Consider the following 17,248-nt stretch of genomic DNA (forward strand, 5'->3'; position numbering starts at 1 on the left):
ATATGCTTTGGATACAAATTTGCAATGTGTAAATATGCTCTTCCCCCAGGACTTGGGCAGGTTCCGATTTCTCCACTGCCATGCAAGAAAAAAAATCTTACTTTCTTATGCTTTAAGATTATAGTTTGCTTGCTTACTAGCTTTCCAAGTGATAGAGGTATTGGTGATGATTATAAATAGCATATTAAGTTGTGTATAATAGGTTGTTCTTAAGTTTTCTCGAGAAAATGCAGAAGTTAGTAATTAAAATAAAAAGTAACGTAAATTAGTAAAAAAGTAAAATAATTAAAATTAAATAAACCCAGAAGGGAATTACAACACTCATGAGCAATATAGCTACCTGTGTTTTCCCAAAAATAAGACAGGTCTTATATTAATTTTTGCTCCAAAAGACATATTAGGGCTTATTTTTCAGTTAAGTCTTATTTTGGGGGAAATGTGATACTAGATATATTCCTCTGGCTGACAATTTTAACAGGCTTATTTTTGGGGTAAAACTTATATTACAAGCATCCTGAAAAATCATGCTAGGACTTATTTTCTGGTTCGGTCTTATTTTCGGGGAAATAGGATACTACTTGAAGCAAGATGACTAGAAGCAAAGATGAGAAATGGCTCGACTTAGTTTGGCCTCTCTTCTACAAAGTGCCATTTGTAGTAAACTAAACAGGATATTTTGTCATTCCATATCTTATTACGGTAGCAGGACATAATTCTCTGTATGATATATACTGTACAATGTCATGAACAAATTTAAAGCCATGTATTTTCCCCTAAATTCTAGATTCACGTCCCATTATGTAAAACTTGCAAGGAAAACCTTGCCTATAGGGAAAAGAAACAGAAAGGTCAGGATTATAAATCTAAAATTTTATTAAGACAAAAAGACAGATCATTATGAAGTTAAATCCAAACACTTTTAGACAACATTTTCACAGAAGCCTACACATGCTTTATCTTAAAAAAGATTTGTACAATACAATTCTACGTACATACTGCCCTGTGAAGGAGTTGGTGGCTTACAAGGATTTGAGCATAGTTATTGGTAAAATTATCTCCTTTGTAAAAACAGAAGTCTTACATTGAAATTGGTGGCAGACCAAGACAAAGAAAGTAATTAATGCCCAAGTCTGACAGAAAGTGTTTGCAGAATATTCTGCAACTTATTTGTGCGGTAGAAAATAGTTTTTTCTTCTTTCTCCTCACCACCACTCATTTAGATTCTCAAGTTCACATACATACAGGAAACTAAAAAAAGTAATTCTGTGGAAAAAGAAATTAAAAAGATGCATTATTTAGAACAAGGTGTTGCCAGTTCAACTACAGGGTTTAAATTTTCATCTTCCCTAATTTTAGATGCATAATTCTTATTAGCAGTCTCAACTTTTAATGCAGTCTCACTTGACACATCTGCTCCATCATTTAAAATTGAATTTTTACTCAATTAAGAGTAACTTAATTGCAATAAGATGCAGTTTTCCTTTAAAAAAATTATGACTCTGGCTATAGAATACTGTGAACCACTCTATGTCTCAAGTCAGTTGAACATACCTACACTTCCCACCCCAACAATACACAAATAATACCCTAAAAAAGGAACAAAACCTACACACACATGCTAAAAATGCTGTTAACACTATTTGAGAAAAAGGCTGTAAATTTCAGGTGATCTTTAGAGAACATGCCACCTCCACCTGCTGTTTCTCTTGGTGGCCTTCATTCTTCCAATAAAGGTGACAGATTATGAATATATATGTTATATGAATATATATGTTTTATACATATACATATATATATAAACATAAACACACTGCCATAGGGAGAAATCTTGTCCTGTTTCTACAGAGTGCATCCTCCTCAGCCAAGAGCTTCTTCACTTCTCCCTTATGTTCAAACCCAGAGTCTGGTATTTTAATACAAAAGTCAGCCAAAGGAGGGATGAAGACAGAAAGACAAGCAGATTAATTCTTGTCATCCTTCTTATCGTCGTCCTCTGAGGGATAAGAGTGCCATGTGAGCCTTTCCTCATAAAATGAAATGACCACTTGTGGACACTTGATGTTAGCTTCCTTGGCAGGAACCAGATCAGCTTCATCTGAGTTTTTCCTATATAATCAAGAGAAAAAAAGAGTTTAATATTTAACATTGTTGAGCTCGTAAGTTGAGATATCATGTGACCAAATTCAAACTTACTACTGGTGAGTTTGGTGGTCATTAAGCAAACACACAGTTATTAAGTAAATCCATTTTCCCCGTGGGCAATTTTTCTGGAAACCAAAACTGAATGCTGGAAACTGACAAAAAAATTGCAAATTGCAGCCATGTGACCACATGATGCTGCAAATGGTTGTAAAGGTGAGTTGCCAAGGACACAGCATACAATCACATGACTGCATACGTGTTTCTATTTATGACCACTGTAACTCCAAAAACAGGTTTTAAGTAGCTCTGGAAATCCACCTTAACATCACTCATTAAGTGACAGGTCATAAATCAAGGACTGACTGTACAGATAATCCTCCATCTAAGACCACAATTAGGATTGAAATCTTGGTAGTTGAGCTAACAATTAAATGAGACATCCATATGACCAATTTGTTCAATGACCACAATCTTGGCACTCCCAGTTATTGCTATTAAACAATCTCCTGGGTCCTTAAGTTGACTGTCTTAGATAAGGAACATGGAGGCATCTGGGGGAGGGTCTATTGGGGAGAAAACTAACTGGGCTGCAGGGGTGGAGCAATATTTTTCAGGAGCTACAACCTGACAAAGATTTCCCCCACTCCCAGGGAGGAGGAGGGTGACGGGAAAGAATCTTGAATGATTTTAACTCTTTCTGCAGCCCAAGGAAGGAATTCCTCCCAGTGGACAGAGGGGAGGAGAAATCCTCTGTTGTGCTGAAAATCTCAGTTCCACAGAGCTGAGAGTCCTATTCCCCCAGTAGGCATCTCCTTCAATCAGCCCTCAGATACCAGAGGTAGTCCATTTGGCAGCAGCTTACAGCCTTCCTTACTTGCTTCTCTACTCACTTTTTGGGGAAGCCAGCAGCAAATGGCGATCACAAGATTACAGGGTCCCTGGCAACCAGTTGCAAGTGCGAACAGGTTGCCAAGCATCTGGCTTGTGACTGCATGAAGATGGACTGTAATCACGTGAGGCATAGTGTTTTACAATGGTCAGAAGTGTTTTACGGGGTATAGTATAAAGCAACCTTTATGAGATCATTGTAGTTTTGAAAGTTGTTAGATGATCAATTGTAAGTCAAGGACTACCTGTAATTTAGCAAAGCCAGATTTTGAAGGTTTGTAGTTATATACAAAACATTTCATTCCAGAGACAGAAGCTGAATTTTCTTATTCTTCACAAGATCACATTTATCTGACTGGGGTTCTCAAGATGTCAATCTTTTGGAACAAGAAATATTTCATAATTCACTCATTAAATGTTCTGCTGGTTTATACTTGACATTACTAATAAGACAATTGTAATGAAATGTCTCCAAATTGAGCAATCACTTCTAAGATCTTATACAAATAATTATGTTGCTTGAAATGAATTTATACAGCATTTTTTCTTTAATGGAAAATCTAAAGCCAGATCAGACTACATCCTAGACTTATGACCATAATTGCACCCAACATTTATGTTGGTAAGCAAGACAGTTTTTATACTAGTCATACCATTTTTGCCATGGTTGTTAAGTTAATCACTGCAGTTATTAAGTGAATCATGTGGACATTAAGTGAATATGGCTTTTCCCATTGACTTTGCTTGTCAAAAGCTAGCTGGAAAGGTCCAAATGGTGATCACATCACTCCTGGACAGTGTAACTGTCATTTATATATGCTAGTTGCCAAGCTCCAAAATTTTAATCCTGTGACCATGGGATGCTGCAATGGTCATAAGTGTGAGAACCAATCATAAGTCACTTTTTTCAATCACTTTGAATGGTTATTAAATGAATGGCTGAAAGTCAAGGGCTACTTTTGTAGATAAGACAAAATGCACAAAATAATAGTACCATCAACAGACTATGCACCTTGCTTTAATGCTAAATGAGCAAACTAATTTAGGACAGCATATAGAGGCATGGATATATATGCCATTTCAGCTGTCAAGCAACTCAAGAGCTTAGATTCGGCCATGGGCAAACAAGATTAAAACAATAAAAATCTCAGTAATGTTGGGGCAAGTCAAATCGGGGAGGAGCAATGGAAAAGACCTGCCTCTGAGAACATATGACACAGTAAATGACATTTTTAGAAAAGAGGAAAACCAGAAGGAAACCTATTCTTCTGGATTTAACTGGACATGTGGAAACCATCAGGAACAGGTAGCCCCATAGTTTAAAGGCTGAAGTACAAGATAACAATTTGCACCTTGAAACTAATTGGTAGCTAGTACAGATGGTGGTGGAGTTACATGGGCATGCTAGAATACTGTAGCTGTTTTTTTGGATCAGATGAGCTGCCTTTTCAAAGGCAGTCCAGATGGAAGTGCATGGCAATAATCCAAACATAGGAGACTAATTTTGGTAAAGTGAGTATGGCCTCATCCAGAACCAAAGATGGAACCAGATTGCTTCAAAACTCCTAGCCACTGTCTTTTTGGGATTTAGCCTGAATTTATTCTTCCTTATCCAGCAGTCTGACATTAGGTCACAACATTTCCTCAACATTTATACAAGTAAATGTCATATTTCTATCTGAAGATGTGCAATGACAGCTTCAAAAATTAAAGAACAAATTTACCATTTCATTAGGAACATGAGCTCCCCACTGGAATCTGTGGCACCAATAATCCGTTCTGGCTCAAACCCTCTTGCAAATCCTCGAGGCTTTTCAGCCTAACAGCGAAACAGAAATGTTAATATTGCTGCTTTTAGAGTTTAGCACAAACAGATCAAGCACTGAAATTAATATGGAGTGTCAGATAACAAAAATATTACTTCCAGAAAATGGTTTCTACTATACTCTAGAAATGAAGGAATCCTAAATTAAGAATATCACACATATATTATTAAACTATGGAATTTATATTGCTCAAAACTGTTTGATTTCATGAACCCTAATCTCATGTAATTTTAAGGACAGACTTTTAACAAAATTAAACAAAGTGGAGCTGTTATTTTTGTGAACTGATCAGTTAATGGCAGCTTACCAGAGACCATGCATTCCTTGAAATTCTAGATTCTAATGAAACAATGGGCTATAAATATTAATGAGATAAAAACTCTACATTAAATTACAATTAAAGTTTTACGGCTATAAATTGGGAGTTTAGCTACACTTCGAAGGATGAATGGAAAAAAAATCTATAAACAGAAAAAACAAAAACAAAAAAGGAGGAAACAGTATGTAAAAACAGAAATAAAAATGCTAAGTACCTAAAATAATGTTAAACAAGATTAAAGCAATAAACCTGGAGGAAAGAATAAAGTTCTTCAAAATCAGGTAGCAAAACAGTTATTTAAAGATATTTACATATCTCAAAGATATATACTGTATAGCTGTAAACTATAATTATGCCCCTCTGTTTAAAATATCTATCCAACTTATTTTTTTTCTCTTTAACAATAAGATATAAGTAATCTTGAGCGGATCACACGTTGAAGGGATTTGCCTTTACCTCTTCCCTTTTTTTCTTTGGTCTGCTTTCTTCCCCCCTGTCCTCAGAATCTGACTCGGCCTTGCGCTTGCTTCCTCCCTCTGACTTGTCGGTTTCGTGTGCCGTTTTCTGGGATTGCAGGAATTCTGCAATTAGGTCAGGGCAGTCGAGATTCTCCTCTGGCTCCCATGTGTTATCATCACTGCAATGCAGCCAAAATACCGAAGTTTATAACTATCATTTTTATACTTCTATCACATATGATCAGAAAACAATACCTGACTGATTATGAAACATGGAAATTCTTGGCATATCTTAAGAGCAACTTTTTATAAATGGAAAAGTATTAAAACTATAGAATTTGCACCACAAGCCTTTTATTTGATATCTGTCGTAATTGTTGACATTTTTATGAGTACATTAAAAAAAAAACTTTTCCTATGTATAAATAAGTTACAAAACCTGGGAATATGACTTAATTTGAACTAAAGCAGAAGGAATGTTGCATGATATACACAGTGTATGGAAGCGAATTACTAGGATTTCAGTGGTTTTATTTTGCTGTGTGAATCTTGGTTTTATGAAGCAAGAATTAAAATATGGATTATTTGACAAAACAAAAAAGAATAGCAAACTCAAGCTTTTGTGCATTAATAACTAATGCAGAACAGTTTTTCATTTTCCTCATTACTAATAAATATATGGTTTAGGTAAGGCTCTTGAAAGGCAAGCTGTTTTAGATAACCCATGTATTCAAGTGCCCCTCAGAGCAAGCATAATGTATGGCAGTGACAGTAAATGAGTCCCTGGAAAAACATATAGAAACATCTGCATAGGTCACCAACCAAACTAAAATGTAAGCAAAGAACTGTCCAAATCGGAAAGTATTTTTTGGGAAGAACAATCTACATCTGATTTTTAAATACATTGTTATCCTGCAGGAACATATGATTCGTATTACCACATCTCTTCTTAAAGTGTCACATTTGCATGGAGGCTGCCAAAAGGTACAATTAAAATAGCATAAATATAAAACTTTTTTTTAAAGTGGAGTAGGTTTAAAGCTCAATCTAACAGTGGAAGTACATTACCACAAGGTAAGATTTTTAAAAAGTTGAACTGGATTTTTAAAAAGCCATCATTCTAATAAATAAGCACTATGGAATTTAATACAACAAGGTCTGAAAAACTGAAGTCAGCTGATCTTTCTTTTCAATAGAACTGCAAAATAAAGGAATGTAGCCTTACTCTGAAAAGCCTTTCCACTTGAGCAAGTATTCCACTTTGCCTTTCATTACCCGCCTGTCAAGAACTTTCTCCACCACATATTCCTCCTCTTCCTCTTCCAAGACCTCCTCCACTTTCTTCTTGTTTTGCTTTTTTCCCATTGTGCTCGCCAGCTTTGCAGTTTAAAGGAGGCTGTTACAGAAAATGAAAGAGACATCAGGAATGAAAATGCTGATTGGGAATCTTTTGGAATTACAGCAGCAATACTAAATAGAAGTTGTTTTCTATCCAGTATTCAACTATAAAACAATAATGGAAAAATTATAATGGAAAGATACCTACATGGATAGAAATACAATCACAAGAACACACATGGGAATATGTAAGTCCTATCAACATCTATGGTCCACAAATAACCACATAATAGCAATAGCAGCTAGACTTAGATACCACCCTATAGTCTTTACAGCACTCTCTGGGCAGTTTACAATGTCAGCATATTATCCCCAACATTCTGGGCCCTCGTTTTACCAATCTCGGAAGGATGGAAACCTGAATTAATCTTGAGCCCTTCAGGATCAAACTCCAGGCTACGGGCAGAGTTAGCCTGCAATATAGGAGTCTAACCACTAGGACATAAACCCAAACCTTGCTGAATGCATTCATATATCCATTATCTGTGATTATTTGATTCAATAAGCATAGCCTTTTTAATTAATAGAACATACATATCAACTCTGGGATCTGATTCTATCAGAATGGCACATGCAACCTAAGGCAGCAGTTGTCAATTTAGTTCTATCCAATTTAGTTTTTCTTCCAAGAACAGAATAAACTGCAGGAAACAGAGCATTGTTTCAATTTTAAATTTCTCAAAATGAATCTTTATGTTCACAGCAAGAAATATTAGCCATCACATTTTATTTTGCTACTCTCAGAAAAACCAATAGATTCTCTACATATGGTAGAACAATAATTTGATAAGAACAGAGGAAGGTAACATTATCAAGTAGTAAGAACAGCATAAGTGTATCCAGCAAGCAAACTAGATTAAACAGCTTGCTTCTCCTGGAAATCAAGAATTACAGTCTACTGGAAAAAGAAAAGGCCTCCTGCAGGCAAAGCATGTCACAGCAGGAGGATACACTTGTCTCAGTTGGGGTTTGATAAAAACAGACAAAAGCACAGCTAGGGTTTAGAAAAGGGTCTAGTTTGCAATGAAGAATGGTTGTCTAGGGAGATGCCTATGAAAAGGGGCTGAAGGAAGGGAAATTTCTAAACATGTTTTACTAAGCTTAAACTGGCTTCCAAATGGTGGGAGCTCTAGTTTTGAGTTGTTCTGAGTGTAGTTATGGGTTATTAACATTCTTGGCACACCAACAAGTGTTTTTCTATCTGTACTCCCTTTTCTTTGTATAACTTGGTCTTTTCCCTTTGTAAGCTTGAAGCCAGTGTCTTTTTTTAAGTATGTGAGTTCCTTTGATGCATTACTATTTGAAAAGCAGAATAAAATATACATGATTGAAATAAGGTAATAATGGAGCTATATCCAAACTAATTCAAATTAATGACAATTAGTGAAGACAGAATTAATTTTCTACAGTACCTGCATACAGATTTAAGCAAGAGAATCTGAATTTCCTTGAATTAAGGCTATTTCTATTTCTATCATATACATATCCCCCCTCAAACAGGAAAGGGAAGAACATACAATTGCGCGCGCGTGTGTGTGTGTACGTTTTCTTAAGTTTTTGCGGGTATTTATATGCATGGTATTCAGCTTTGTTCAGGTATTTTCCCACATCATTATAGTTGTGCTTTTAAAGTTGTAGCAACATTTCAGCAGAATCTCATCTGCCATCATCAGGCTTCTGTACAGTGTTCGTGTGAACACTATACAGACAAACACTATACAGAAGCCTGATGATAGCAGATGAGATTCCACAAAATGTTGCTGCAACTTAGCACAACATAATGACCTGGGAAAATATCCGAACAAAGCTGACTCATACATATAAATACCCGTGAAAACAGGCACATATATAGGTCTAGGTGTGTTTGGGTCTTTCCGTGTAAGATTAAGAGTATCTTGGCGACATTTCAGCAGGTTCCACTCGCCATCCTCGGGGCTGGTGCTTTCGGCTTCGTGCCAGTGCAAGCAGTGGCATGGCCGTCAAAGCACCAGCCTGAGGATGGCAAGTGGGATCCTCGCCAAAACGTCGCCAAGATACAATCTTACACGGGAAAAGATCCTAACACACCTAGACATACATGTATGTATGTATGTATGTATGTATGTATGTATGTATATTATTCAGCTTTGTTCGGGTATTTTCCCACATCATTATAGTTGTGCTTTTAAAGTTGTAGCAACATTTCGGCAGAATCTCATCTGCCATCATCAGGCTTCTGTATTGTGTTCGTCTGTGAGTCAGACTTTTACAGTTGTTTCAGTTTAAAATTTGGGGCTAGCCTACTGCTGTACCAGAATGGTTTTTTTCTTCATCCTGATTGGTTGAGAGTCTTGGTCTGTTTATTGGTCTTGGAGTTTGCTGTGTTTTGCTTGATTGGTGTTTCTAATATCTTCTGTCTGTTTTGTGGCTTTTTTTGTCTTGGTTGGCTGGCAACATTGTGTTCCTGTATTGGAGGCTTTTAGTGCAGCTTGGCTCCGAGTAAATGGACGGCTATCATTTGTTAGGAAGCTAGGTTTCATCTGAGTGCCTGGTTGGGGTGTGTTTGAGCTGGAGGTATCAGGGGGGATCTGTTTGTGCCCAGGTGTTTGCCTGGCTTGTGCTGTGGAGATTTTTTTGTTTGTGAGTGCAGGCTTCCAAATAATTGACAGTGGTGGAATCATCTCTTCTATTCATGCTTTCAGGTCTTTTTTCAATCTCTATGGCTTCTCTGATAATTTTGTGGCTGGGGTTTTCTGTAGTGGCTAGGGTTTTGGTGCCATTGAAGTTGATGCTATGACCTGTGGCTTTCATGTGTTGGACCAGTGAGGAAGCGTGTTCCAGCTTTTTTACTGCATTTTTGTGTTCATCCAGGCGGGTACTTATTCTTCTATTGGTCTGTCCAATGTATGTGGCCGGGCATGATGCACAGGGGACTTCATATATGCCTTGGTTTTCCAGGTCAATTTTATCTTTGGGGTTTCTAAGGATGGCTGCTATTTTTCTGTCTGTTTTGAAGGCAGTCTTGATGTGATGCCTGTGTAGTATCTTACTGATTTTGTCTGTAGTACCTCTTATGTAGGGCAGGAGCATCAACTTCAATGGCACCAAAACCCTAGCCACTACAGAAAACCCCAGCCACAGAATTATCAGAGAAGCCATAGAGTTTGAAAAAAGACCTGAAAGCATGAATAGAAGAGATGATTCCACCAGACTCTCAATTATTTGGAAGCCTGCACTCACAAACAAAAAAATCTCCACAGCACAAGCCAGGCAAACACCTGGGCACAAACAGATCCCGCTGATACCTCCAGCTTAAACACACCCCAACCAGGCACCCAGATGAAACCTAGCTTCCGAACAAATGATAGCCGTCCATTTACTCGGAGCCAAACTGCACTAAAGGCCTCCAATAAAGGAACACAAAGTTGCCAACCAATCAAGACACAAAAAGAGCCACAAAACAGACAGAAAATATTAGAAACACCAATCAAGCAGAACACAGCAAACTCCAAGACCAATAAACACAGACCAAGACTCCCAACCAATCAGGATGAAGAAAAAACCATTCTGGCACAGCAGTAGGCTTCCCCAAATTTAAAACTGAAATGGCTGTGAAAGTCTGACTCACAGACGAACACAATACAGAAGCTGATGATGGCAGATGAGATTCTGCCGAAACGTTGCTACAACTTTAAAAGCACAACTATAATGACGTGGGAAAATACCCGAACAAAGCTGAATAACATACATGTAAGTACCCGTGAAAACTTTATATATATATATGTGTGTGTGTGTGTGTGTGTGTGTGTGTGTGTGTGTGTGTGTGTGTGTGTGTGTGTGTGTGTGTAAATAGTCTTATATGATGCCAAAACTCAGAATAGTCCAAAGCCATAATGAGATGGATATCTTAGAAAACAATGAAGCTCTTGAAAAAAAGATATATCTTAACTGAAATCCAAGGAACAGCAGGCAAGCATTTGATTGATCTCCCCCAACCTTCAAATACTATACAATGATTCAAATCTGAAACTGTATGTTCAACTACATTCATTCTAATCAAGAATTTGCACAAGATGAGATTTGAGTATTATTTGTCTTTTCTAACAAGTATATATTCCTTATTGGCTTTAAGTATTAATATTTTTTAAAATTGAATTTTTTGTAATTTTTACTCTGAGGTGCAATCAATTAAATTAGACTCATAGCAGGGCCCATAGCAAGGTTATGTTCTACCAGTACAAAAATCTCTCCGGACTGCATGTCTTAAGAACTAGGTAACGTTCCATGAAATTCAAGGAAGGTCAGTTTTATCTCTTGAAGCTACACAAGGACTGAAGGATATATTCCCTTATTTAATCCCTCCTCCCTGCCCAGCTCGAAGTTTCCCAACACTTACAGACTTTATGTACATTTTCAGTTTTTTACAGTAAAATGACATTGTAAGTAAGACTTTTTGTCAAAATTTATCATTTCAATTAATTACTTTTCCATGATACACCAAAATTTTGTGCTTAAAGAGGTGGCATGGTCAGAAAAGAGACTTTCTTTGCTTTTTCATCTTCTAATGGTATTTCCCATTTCTGAAATAGATGGGAAAGGTTACAGCTTTTAATGTTCACATATCTTTGAAATTGTGCTTTTCAATGACTCTAAGACGTAAAAATATTTTTTCTTTACTTAATTTCCATTTCCTCATCTACCTCCTCCAGATTCTTGAATGGGGAAGAAAAGCTAAAGGAGAGGATTCAATTACATATTCCTCTCCTTAACCTCCTGATTCAAAATGTCTGCTTTATAACAAAAATGCAGAATAGCTTTATCATAGGGCAGGGATGTCAAACAATTTCACTGAGGGCCTCATCAGGGCTCTGGTTGACTTCGGGGGCTGGGCGGACATGGCTGCCTGGGTGGCTGTGACTAGCTTGATGCCACTCCCCAAATTGCTGGCATGTTTCCTTTTCGCATTGGGTAGACCGGGCAGAAGCTACGCTGGCCTGATCTTTCCTCTTTGCACTGGTTAGACTGGGCTGAAGCTACCGCTGGTTTGATCTTTCTTCGCACTGGGTACACTGGAACAATCTTTCATCTTCACATTGGGTAGACTAGGATGGCCTCGTGGGCTGGGCCAGATCCGGCCTGCAGACCTTGAGTTTGACACCCCTGCCATAGGGCATATATGTTGGCAAAACTTCCTCCTACCAATATATCATCTTAGTTTTACAAAAACAATATTTTAATTATTTCCCTTTTTTGGCTTCAACTATATCTTTATTATGAAAATAATCCTTTCTTCCTGTTTTACTATCTCTCTTCTCCGTTATATCCAACTGTTACCCTACAATTCTTCAATAAACTAATTTCCCTACCTCCAAAACCATATACTTCAAAATGCATTGAGGTTATTTGATCAATACATATAATTGAAAAAGCAATTTGTTTCCTTATTCATATATAGATAGACCTTGACTTATGACAATTGAGCCCAAAATTTTTGTTGTTAAGTGAGACAGTTAAATGAGTTGTTCCATTTTACGACCTTTCTTGCCACAGTTGTGAATCACTGCAGTTTTTAAGTTAGTTACAAAGCTGTAAAGTGAATTTGGCTTCCTTATTGACTTTGCTTGTTGGGAGCTCACAAATGATCACATGATCCCATCACAAGGCAACTGTCATAAATATGAACCAGTTGCCAAGCATCTGAGTTTTGATCACATGACCAAAGAAATGCTGCAATGGTTGTATGTGTGAAAAACAGTTGTAAGTCATTCTTTTCAATGCCACTGCAACTTGAATATTCACTAAGCAAATGGCTGCAAGCCGAGGACTACCTGTAAGAGAAACCGAACAAAAACAAAAATGTATAGTTCAAGTAGGCAGTATTATAGACATCAAGACAATACAAGTAAGTATGTAAATAACTATTAAAATTAAGTAAAATATTTGCAATTTATTTTCAAAATAATTATTGCTGTAACAAGAGGTTATAACAATACAACACAAACTTAGGCTTCATATAATTTCAGAATGTGCAGCATAGTTCATTTATTTTTATTATTATGGAGGGAGCCCTCCAAATTGTAATTTCACTTTCATGACCCTACATTGCATCACAATTAAATTCCTATTAGATACTCAATGCAAACATATTTTTATTTAATTATTATCCTACAAATTTCCTTCTTACCAATCTCACCAAAAAATACTGCCAAGCATTTCTAGACCTGATTATAGTATCTGGGCAGTTAAGCAGAATAGTGAAGAGGAGATGGGCATGTTTATAGTTAATATAACAATGAAGTGATTTGCAATTTTTAGTAGTTTCTAAGCATAAAATGCATTAAATACTACATATTGGTAATAGCTTACTAGTTCTTGGTACATACTATTAAGCCATAAACAATTATATTGGATAATGAGTGACCTGTTTTCCTTGCTTGTTTTTTGCAGAGAAAAGTGTTGTAATCTTTCATAAGGATATCAGATCAGTCCTAATGGACTATGTATATATTAACCTAAATTTTTATTTAAACCCTGGCTATGTTAAGAGGAAAAAAAGATTAACTCATAACAAAGCAGGAGAGCAACTAATGAATTGGATTAAACTTTTGCCGACTGACAGAGTTTGAAGTGAGGTATTTACAGAATTCCTGTATAATTGGTATATGAACATCACTTTTTCTTTCTAGTTCAAATTGATACTACAGATAATCCTCAATCATTTATTTAATGACTTTTTGAAATTACAATAGAACTGAAAATAGCGATTTATACAAGTTTACACGCCTACAACCATTGCAGCATCCTATGGTCACATGATCAAAACTCAGGCATTGGATAACAGAGATGGTACTTAAAACTAAGGACTATGACTCAGCAACTACAGCCAGCCAATCACACAACCTGAAATGAAAGGACTCAGGAAGATATTTAAAGGCCAGTGCTCCCCAAAACAAGCACAATCCAAACCACACTGAAGGTATATGGGGGACGAAACATTTGCAACCAAACTGCCAAGCTTAGAGCTCAAACCAATAACATAACTGGATAACTGCCATATACTATGATAGTTGCATTGCCCAGCCTGGATCATGTAATCACCATTTGTAATCTTCCCAGCTGGTTTCCAACAAGCAAATTCAATGGGGGAAGCCAGATTCACTTAACCATATGATTCACTTAATAACTCATAATTCACTTACAGCTTAATGACTATGGAAAAAAACATTATAAAATGGGACACTACTCACATGTCTTTCTAGCAATGGAAATTTGGGGCTCAATTGTGGTCATAAGTTGAGGACTACCTGTACTCTCACCCAGTTTTATTTTTACATCCTGATCAAGGTCAGTAACTACCCAATGAATGTAGACTTGAACCTGGGTCTCTCTGGTTCTTGTCCAACCCTCTTAACCATAACACATTATATTCAAGTTCATACTGTTACATTTGCAATTTAGTGCTTCATGGTTTATTATATTGTAAACTAACCTTGTGAACATGAATTAGTACTGAAATCCCAGGAGCAAGTACTTACTATCAGGAGCAGCAAAATGATTGAGTGTTCAATGAAGAGCTCCTGAAACAATTGAGCAGGGTTGCAGATACTGCTCTTATCAGCATCACTGACAGTGTCTGTTTAACTCTTTGGATCTGCATACCTAGGTGCATTAAACATATGTCAATGTGGTAAACGAATAGAGTATTAAACCTGAACTGGGGAAACCTAGGCTCAAGTCAGATAAGAATATTACAAATTACATTAGACCAATTAATATAGTACATTTTTGCCTGATCTAGCTGTACTGATGATAAAGTATGATAAAACCAAACTCCTGACAAAAATGTAATAAAAAAACCACAAGTTAGTATTTTCCAACATAACCCATCACAAATACTTAATACATCATAAGTGTATCTCCGTAAATATATTTTTAATAATATTTCACCATCACAAATAAATTTCACATCAATTTTTAAGGCATAGACCTGGAGGTTCTTTTCACCAATTCTTTCAAGATCTACTAACATCTCAATAAGCGGCTTATCTATGCTCCAAATAACATCATGTATTCATTGAACAGATACTTCTCACTACCAATAGCTTTTGGGAATGTCTGGGACTAGGCAACTCTCTCTACAGAAAAATGAAATTAAATGTCTTATTAATCCCCCACCAATCTTAAGAAGGGAAAATCCGACTTGATTTCTGAGGATCTACTCCATCCCTAATTATATTTCTCTCTCTCTCAAACAAAAAAAAGCCTCCGAGAACCCCGAATTTTTTTTTGGAGCATCTTTCTCAGTCAGAAAGGCTGGATTCCCCCCACCCCCAAACCAGGTGTGCATCTATTTGGAACCCAACGTTTTTATTCCACCCCCCTCCCCCATTCCCTAATCCCTTTACATCATTAAACTTCTATTTCATCCATATGAAGCACACATACTTAGCATTTCCGATTACAGAATGTTTGTTTTCTGAAAAGCCCATCCAACAAATGACAACTTGTGTACAGCCCTCCACCCCCATCCCCCAACCTGCTGCTATATTTTACGGTGCTTTCGGTCTGTCTGAATACAGTAGTATACACACCTCATCAGTTTCACCACCCCCACCCCGAACACCATCACTCTGGCTAAACAAATAATTCCCTCAACACTGTCCAACTATTTACAAAGTGTGCACTATAATTACTATTAACCTTCTCATCACTCCTTATCACCCATCCCCTCCCACTTCTGACTGTATGACTGTAACTTTGTCCCTTGTATCCTTTACGATCTATATTGACTGTTTCCTGGTATGATTCGATTGCTTATTGTACCCTATGACTATTATTAAGTGTTGTAGCTTATGATTCTTGACGAATGTATCTTTTCTTTTATGTACACTGACAGCATATGCACCAAAGACAAATTCCGTGTGTGTCCAATCACACCCGGCCAATAAAGAATTCTATTCTATTTCTATTCTGCCTTACTCAGACTTACCGTTTCTTCAGGCAAAGTGCCCCGCCGTACTCCGTCGGGTATGTTTCTTGTTCTTCCCCCTTCGGGCCAAATTAGGTTTCTAAACTCAGCCCACTCGTAATTCCCAAACTATACCTTTCGTTTCTCTAGCCCCCGCCCCCCCACCCGCGGGAGACCGTTCCGAATCCTGCAAGATCTCGAGATCTCCCAAAGCCCCTCTTGAAACCTTTTCAGCCCACCCCCAATATGGCCGCTTCGCCCTCATAAGCAGCGCGCGAGTTATCTGGGAGCCCTGTAACCGTGTTCCCTTCTCTCCGCTTTACCTTGGTTAGCCCCGTCAACACCTCACGAAATGGAAACGTAAAAACAAAAACAAGCACGGAGAAGCAGAAGAGCCTCGGCTGCAGTCGGGGGAAAGCAGGTCTGCGTTTGAAAGGAGAGAGCAACGGCTGGGAAAAGGCCCTCTCGCTTTCGATCCGCCTCCCGCCAAACAAAAGAGCGCTGAAACCCCTCTACCCGCCGAGATGCACTGCGCATGCTCTCTGCAACTCTACGCCTCCCCCCCCCCTTTTTTTTTAAAGTCTCTCGAAGCTATCCTAGCCCGCGGCATTCTGGGACCGGATGTTGTTGTTTTTTCTACTTTGCTGATAGACTTAATCTAAATCATATTTGTTTTCAGGAGTTAAATTTCGTTTTTCCTAAAAAACAACAACACGAAATTTAACTCCTGAAAACAAATATGAAGTCTAGAATTTTAGCCAACATCTTACCTTTCCCAAAGAGTCGATTTTTGCTTCATTACACTGGCAACCTGACTTTGTTTTTAAGAGTGCTTAAGTTTTAAGAGTTCCATCTTCTATAAATTGATTCCACTAGACTAGAGTTTTGTCCCGAAAAAAAAAGTTCTTACTGAGCCTTAATAAAGCTAGTAGTTGTAGTAAGCAGATCAGTGGAAGAAAAGCCTTGTGCTGCAGTTAAGCCCTGCATTTAGCCTGCAAACATATCTGAAATTATTTCTGAAATGTTTTGCTTCTTGAGGAATAGTTTTTATAAAATGATTTTTGGTAGAAATTTAAAACAATATTCTATTGGCCTATGATGTTAATGCAATAAGGATCTTATCCATAACAGTAGGAATATTTTTTTAAAAAATAAATATTAAAACTTTTTTTCCCACATAAAAAACCTCTTTGAAATGATTAAGATATCTTTTCATCTTTACAGAGTGATAGTTTCAAGATCATGTGAGGTGATAATACCACTTTATACT

At 37.2% G+C, this 17,248-nt stretch overlaps 1 protein-coding gene across 4 annotated transcripts; it reads right to left on the reverse strand.

The window, feature by feature from the left end:
• Window positions 1–855: 855 nt before the first annotated feature.
• CBX1 (chromobox 1) lies at window positions 856–16,524 on the reverse strand. Of its 4 annotated transcripts, XM_026669757.2 has the most exons (6): window positions 16,302–16,524; window positions 14,546–14,669; window positions 6,859–7,029; window positions 5,632–5,812; window positions 4,755–4,849; window positions 856–2,106 (listed from the first exon to the last, which is right to left on the reverse strand). In XM_026669757.2, exons 3-6 carry the CDS (start codon window positions 6,996–6,998, stop codon window positions 1,962–1,964), a joined length of 561 nt encoding a protein of 186 aa, XP_026525542.1. In that variant the 5' UTR covers window positions 6,999–7,029; window positions 14,546–14,669; window positions 16,302–16,524; the 3' UTR covers window positions 856–1,961. The 4 variants fall into 4 exon arrangements, with proteins under 4 accessions (XP_026525542.1, XP_026525541.1, XP_087801461.1 ...); XM_026669756.2 differs by lacking the exon at window positions 14,546–14,669; XM_087945335.1 differs by lacking the exons at window positions 14,546–14,669; window positions 16,302–16,524 and adding an exon at window positions 16,000–16,160.
• Between the last annotated feature and the right edge of the window lie 724 nt (window positions 16,525–17,248).

Source organism: Notechis scutatus, chromosome Z, assembly GCF_049901735.1.
Source record: "Notechis scutatus isolate UNSWTSFEM ecotype Mainland chromosome Z, rNotScu1.2, whole genome shotgun sequence".
NCBI lineage: Eukaryota > Metazoa > Chordata > Lepidosauria > Squamata > Elapidae > Notechis > Notechis scutatus.

Coding starts and splice junctions, on each gene's coding strand:
- CBX1 (XM_026669756.2), bottom strand. CDS start 6,998: ATGGGAAAAAAGCAAAACAAGAAGAAAGTGGAGGAGGTCTTGGAAGAG. Junction 5,813..6,858: donor AAGTGGAAAGGCTTTTCAGA/GTAAGGCTACAT, acceptor GCTGCATTGCAG/TGATGATAACACATGGGAGC. Junction 4,850..5,631: donor CAAAGAAAAAAAGGGAAGAG/GTAAAGGCAAAT, acceptor TTTCGCTGTTAG/GCTGAAAAGCCTCGAGGATT.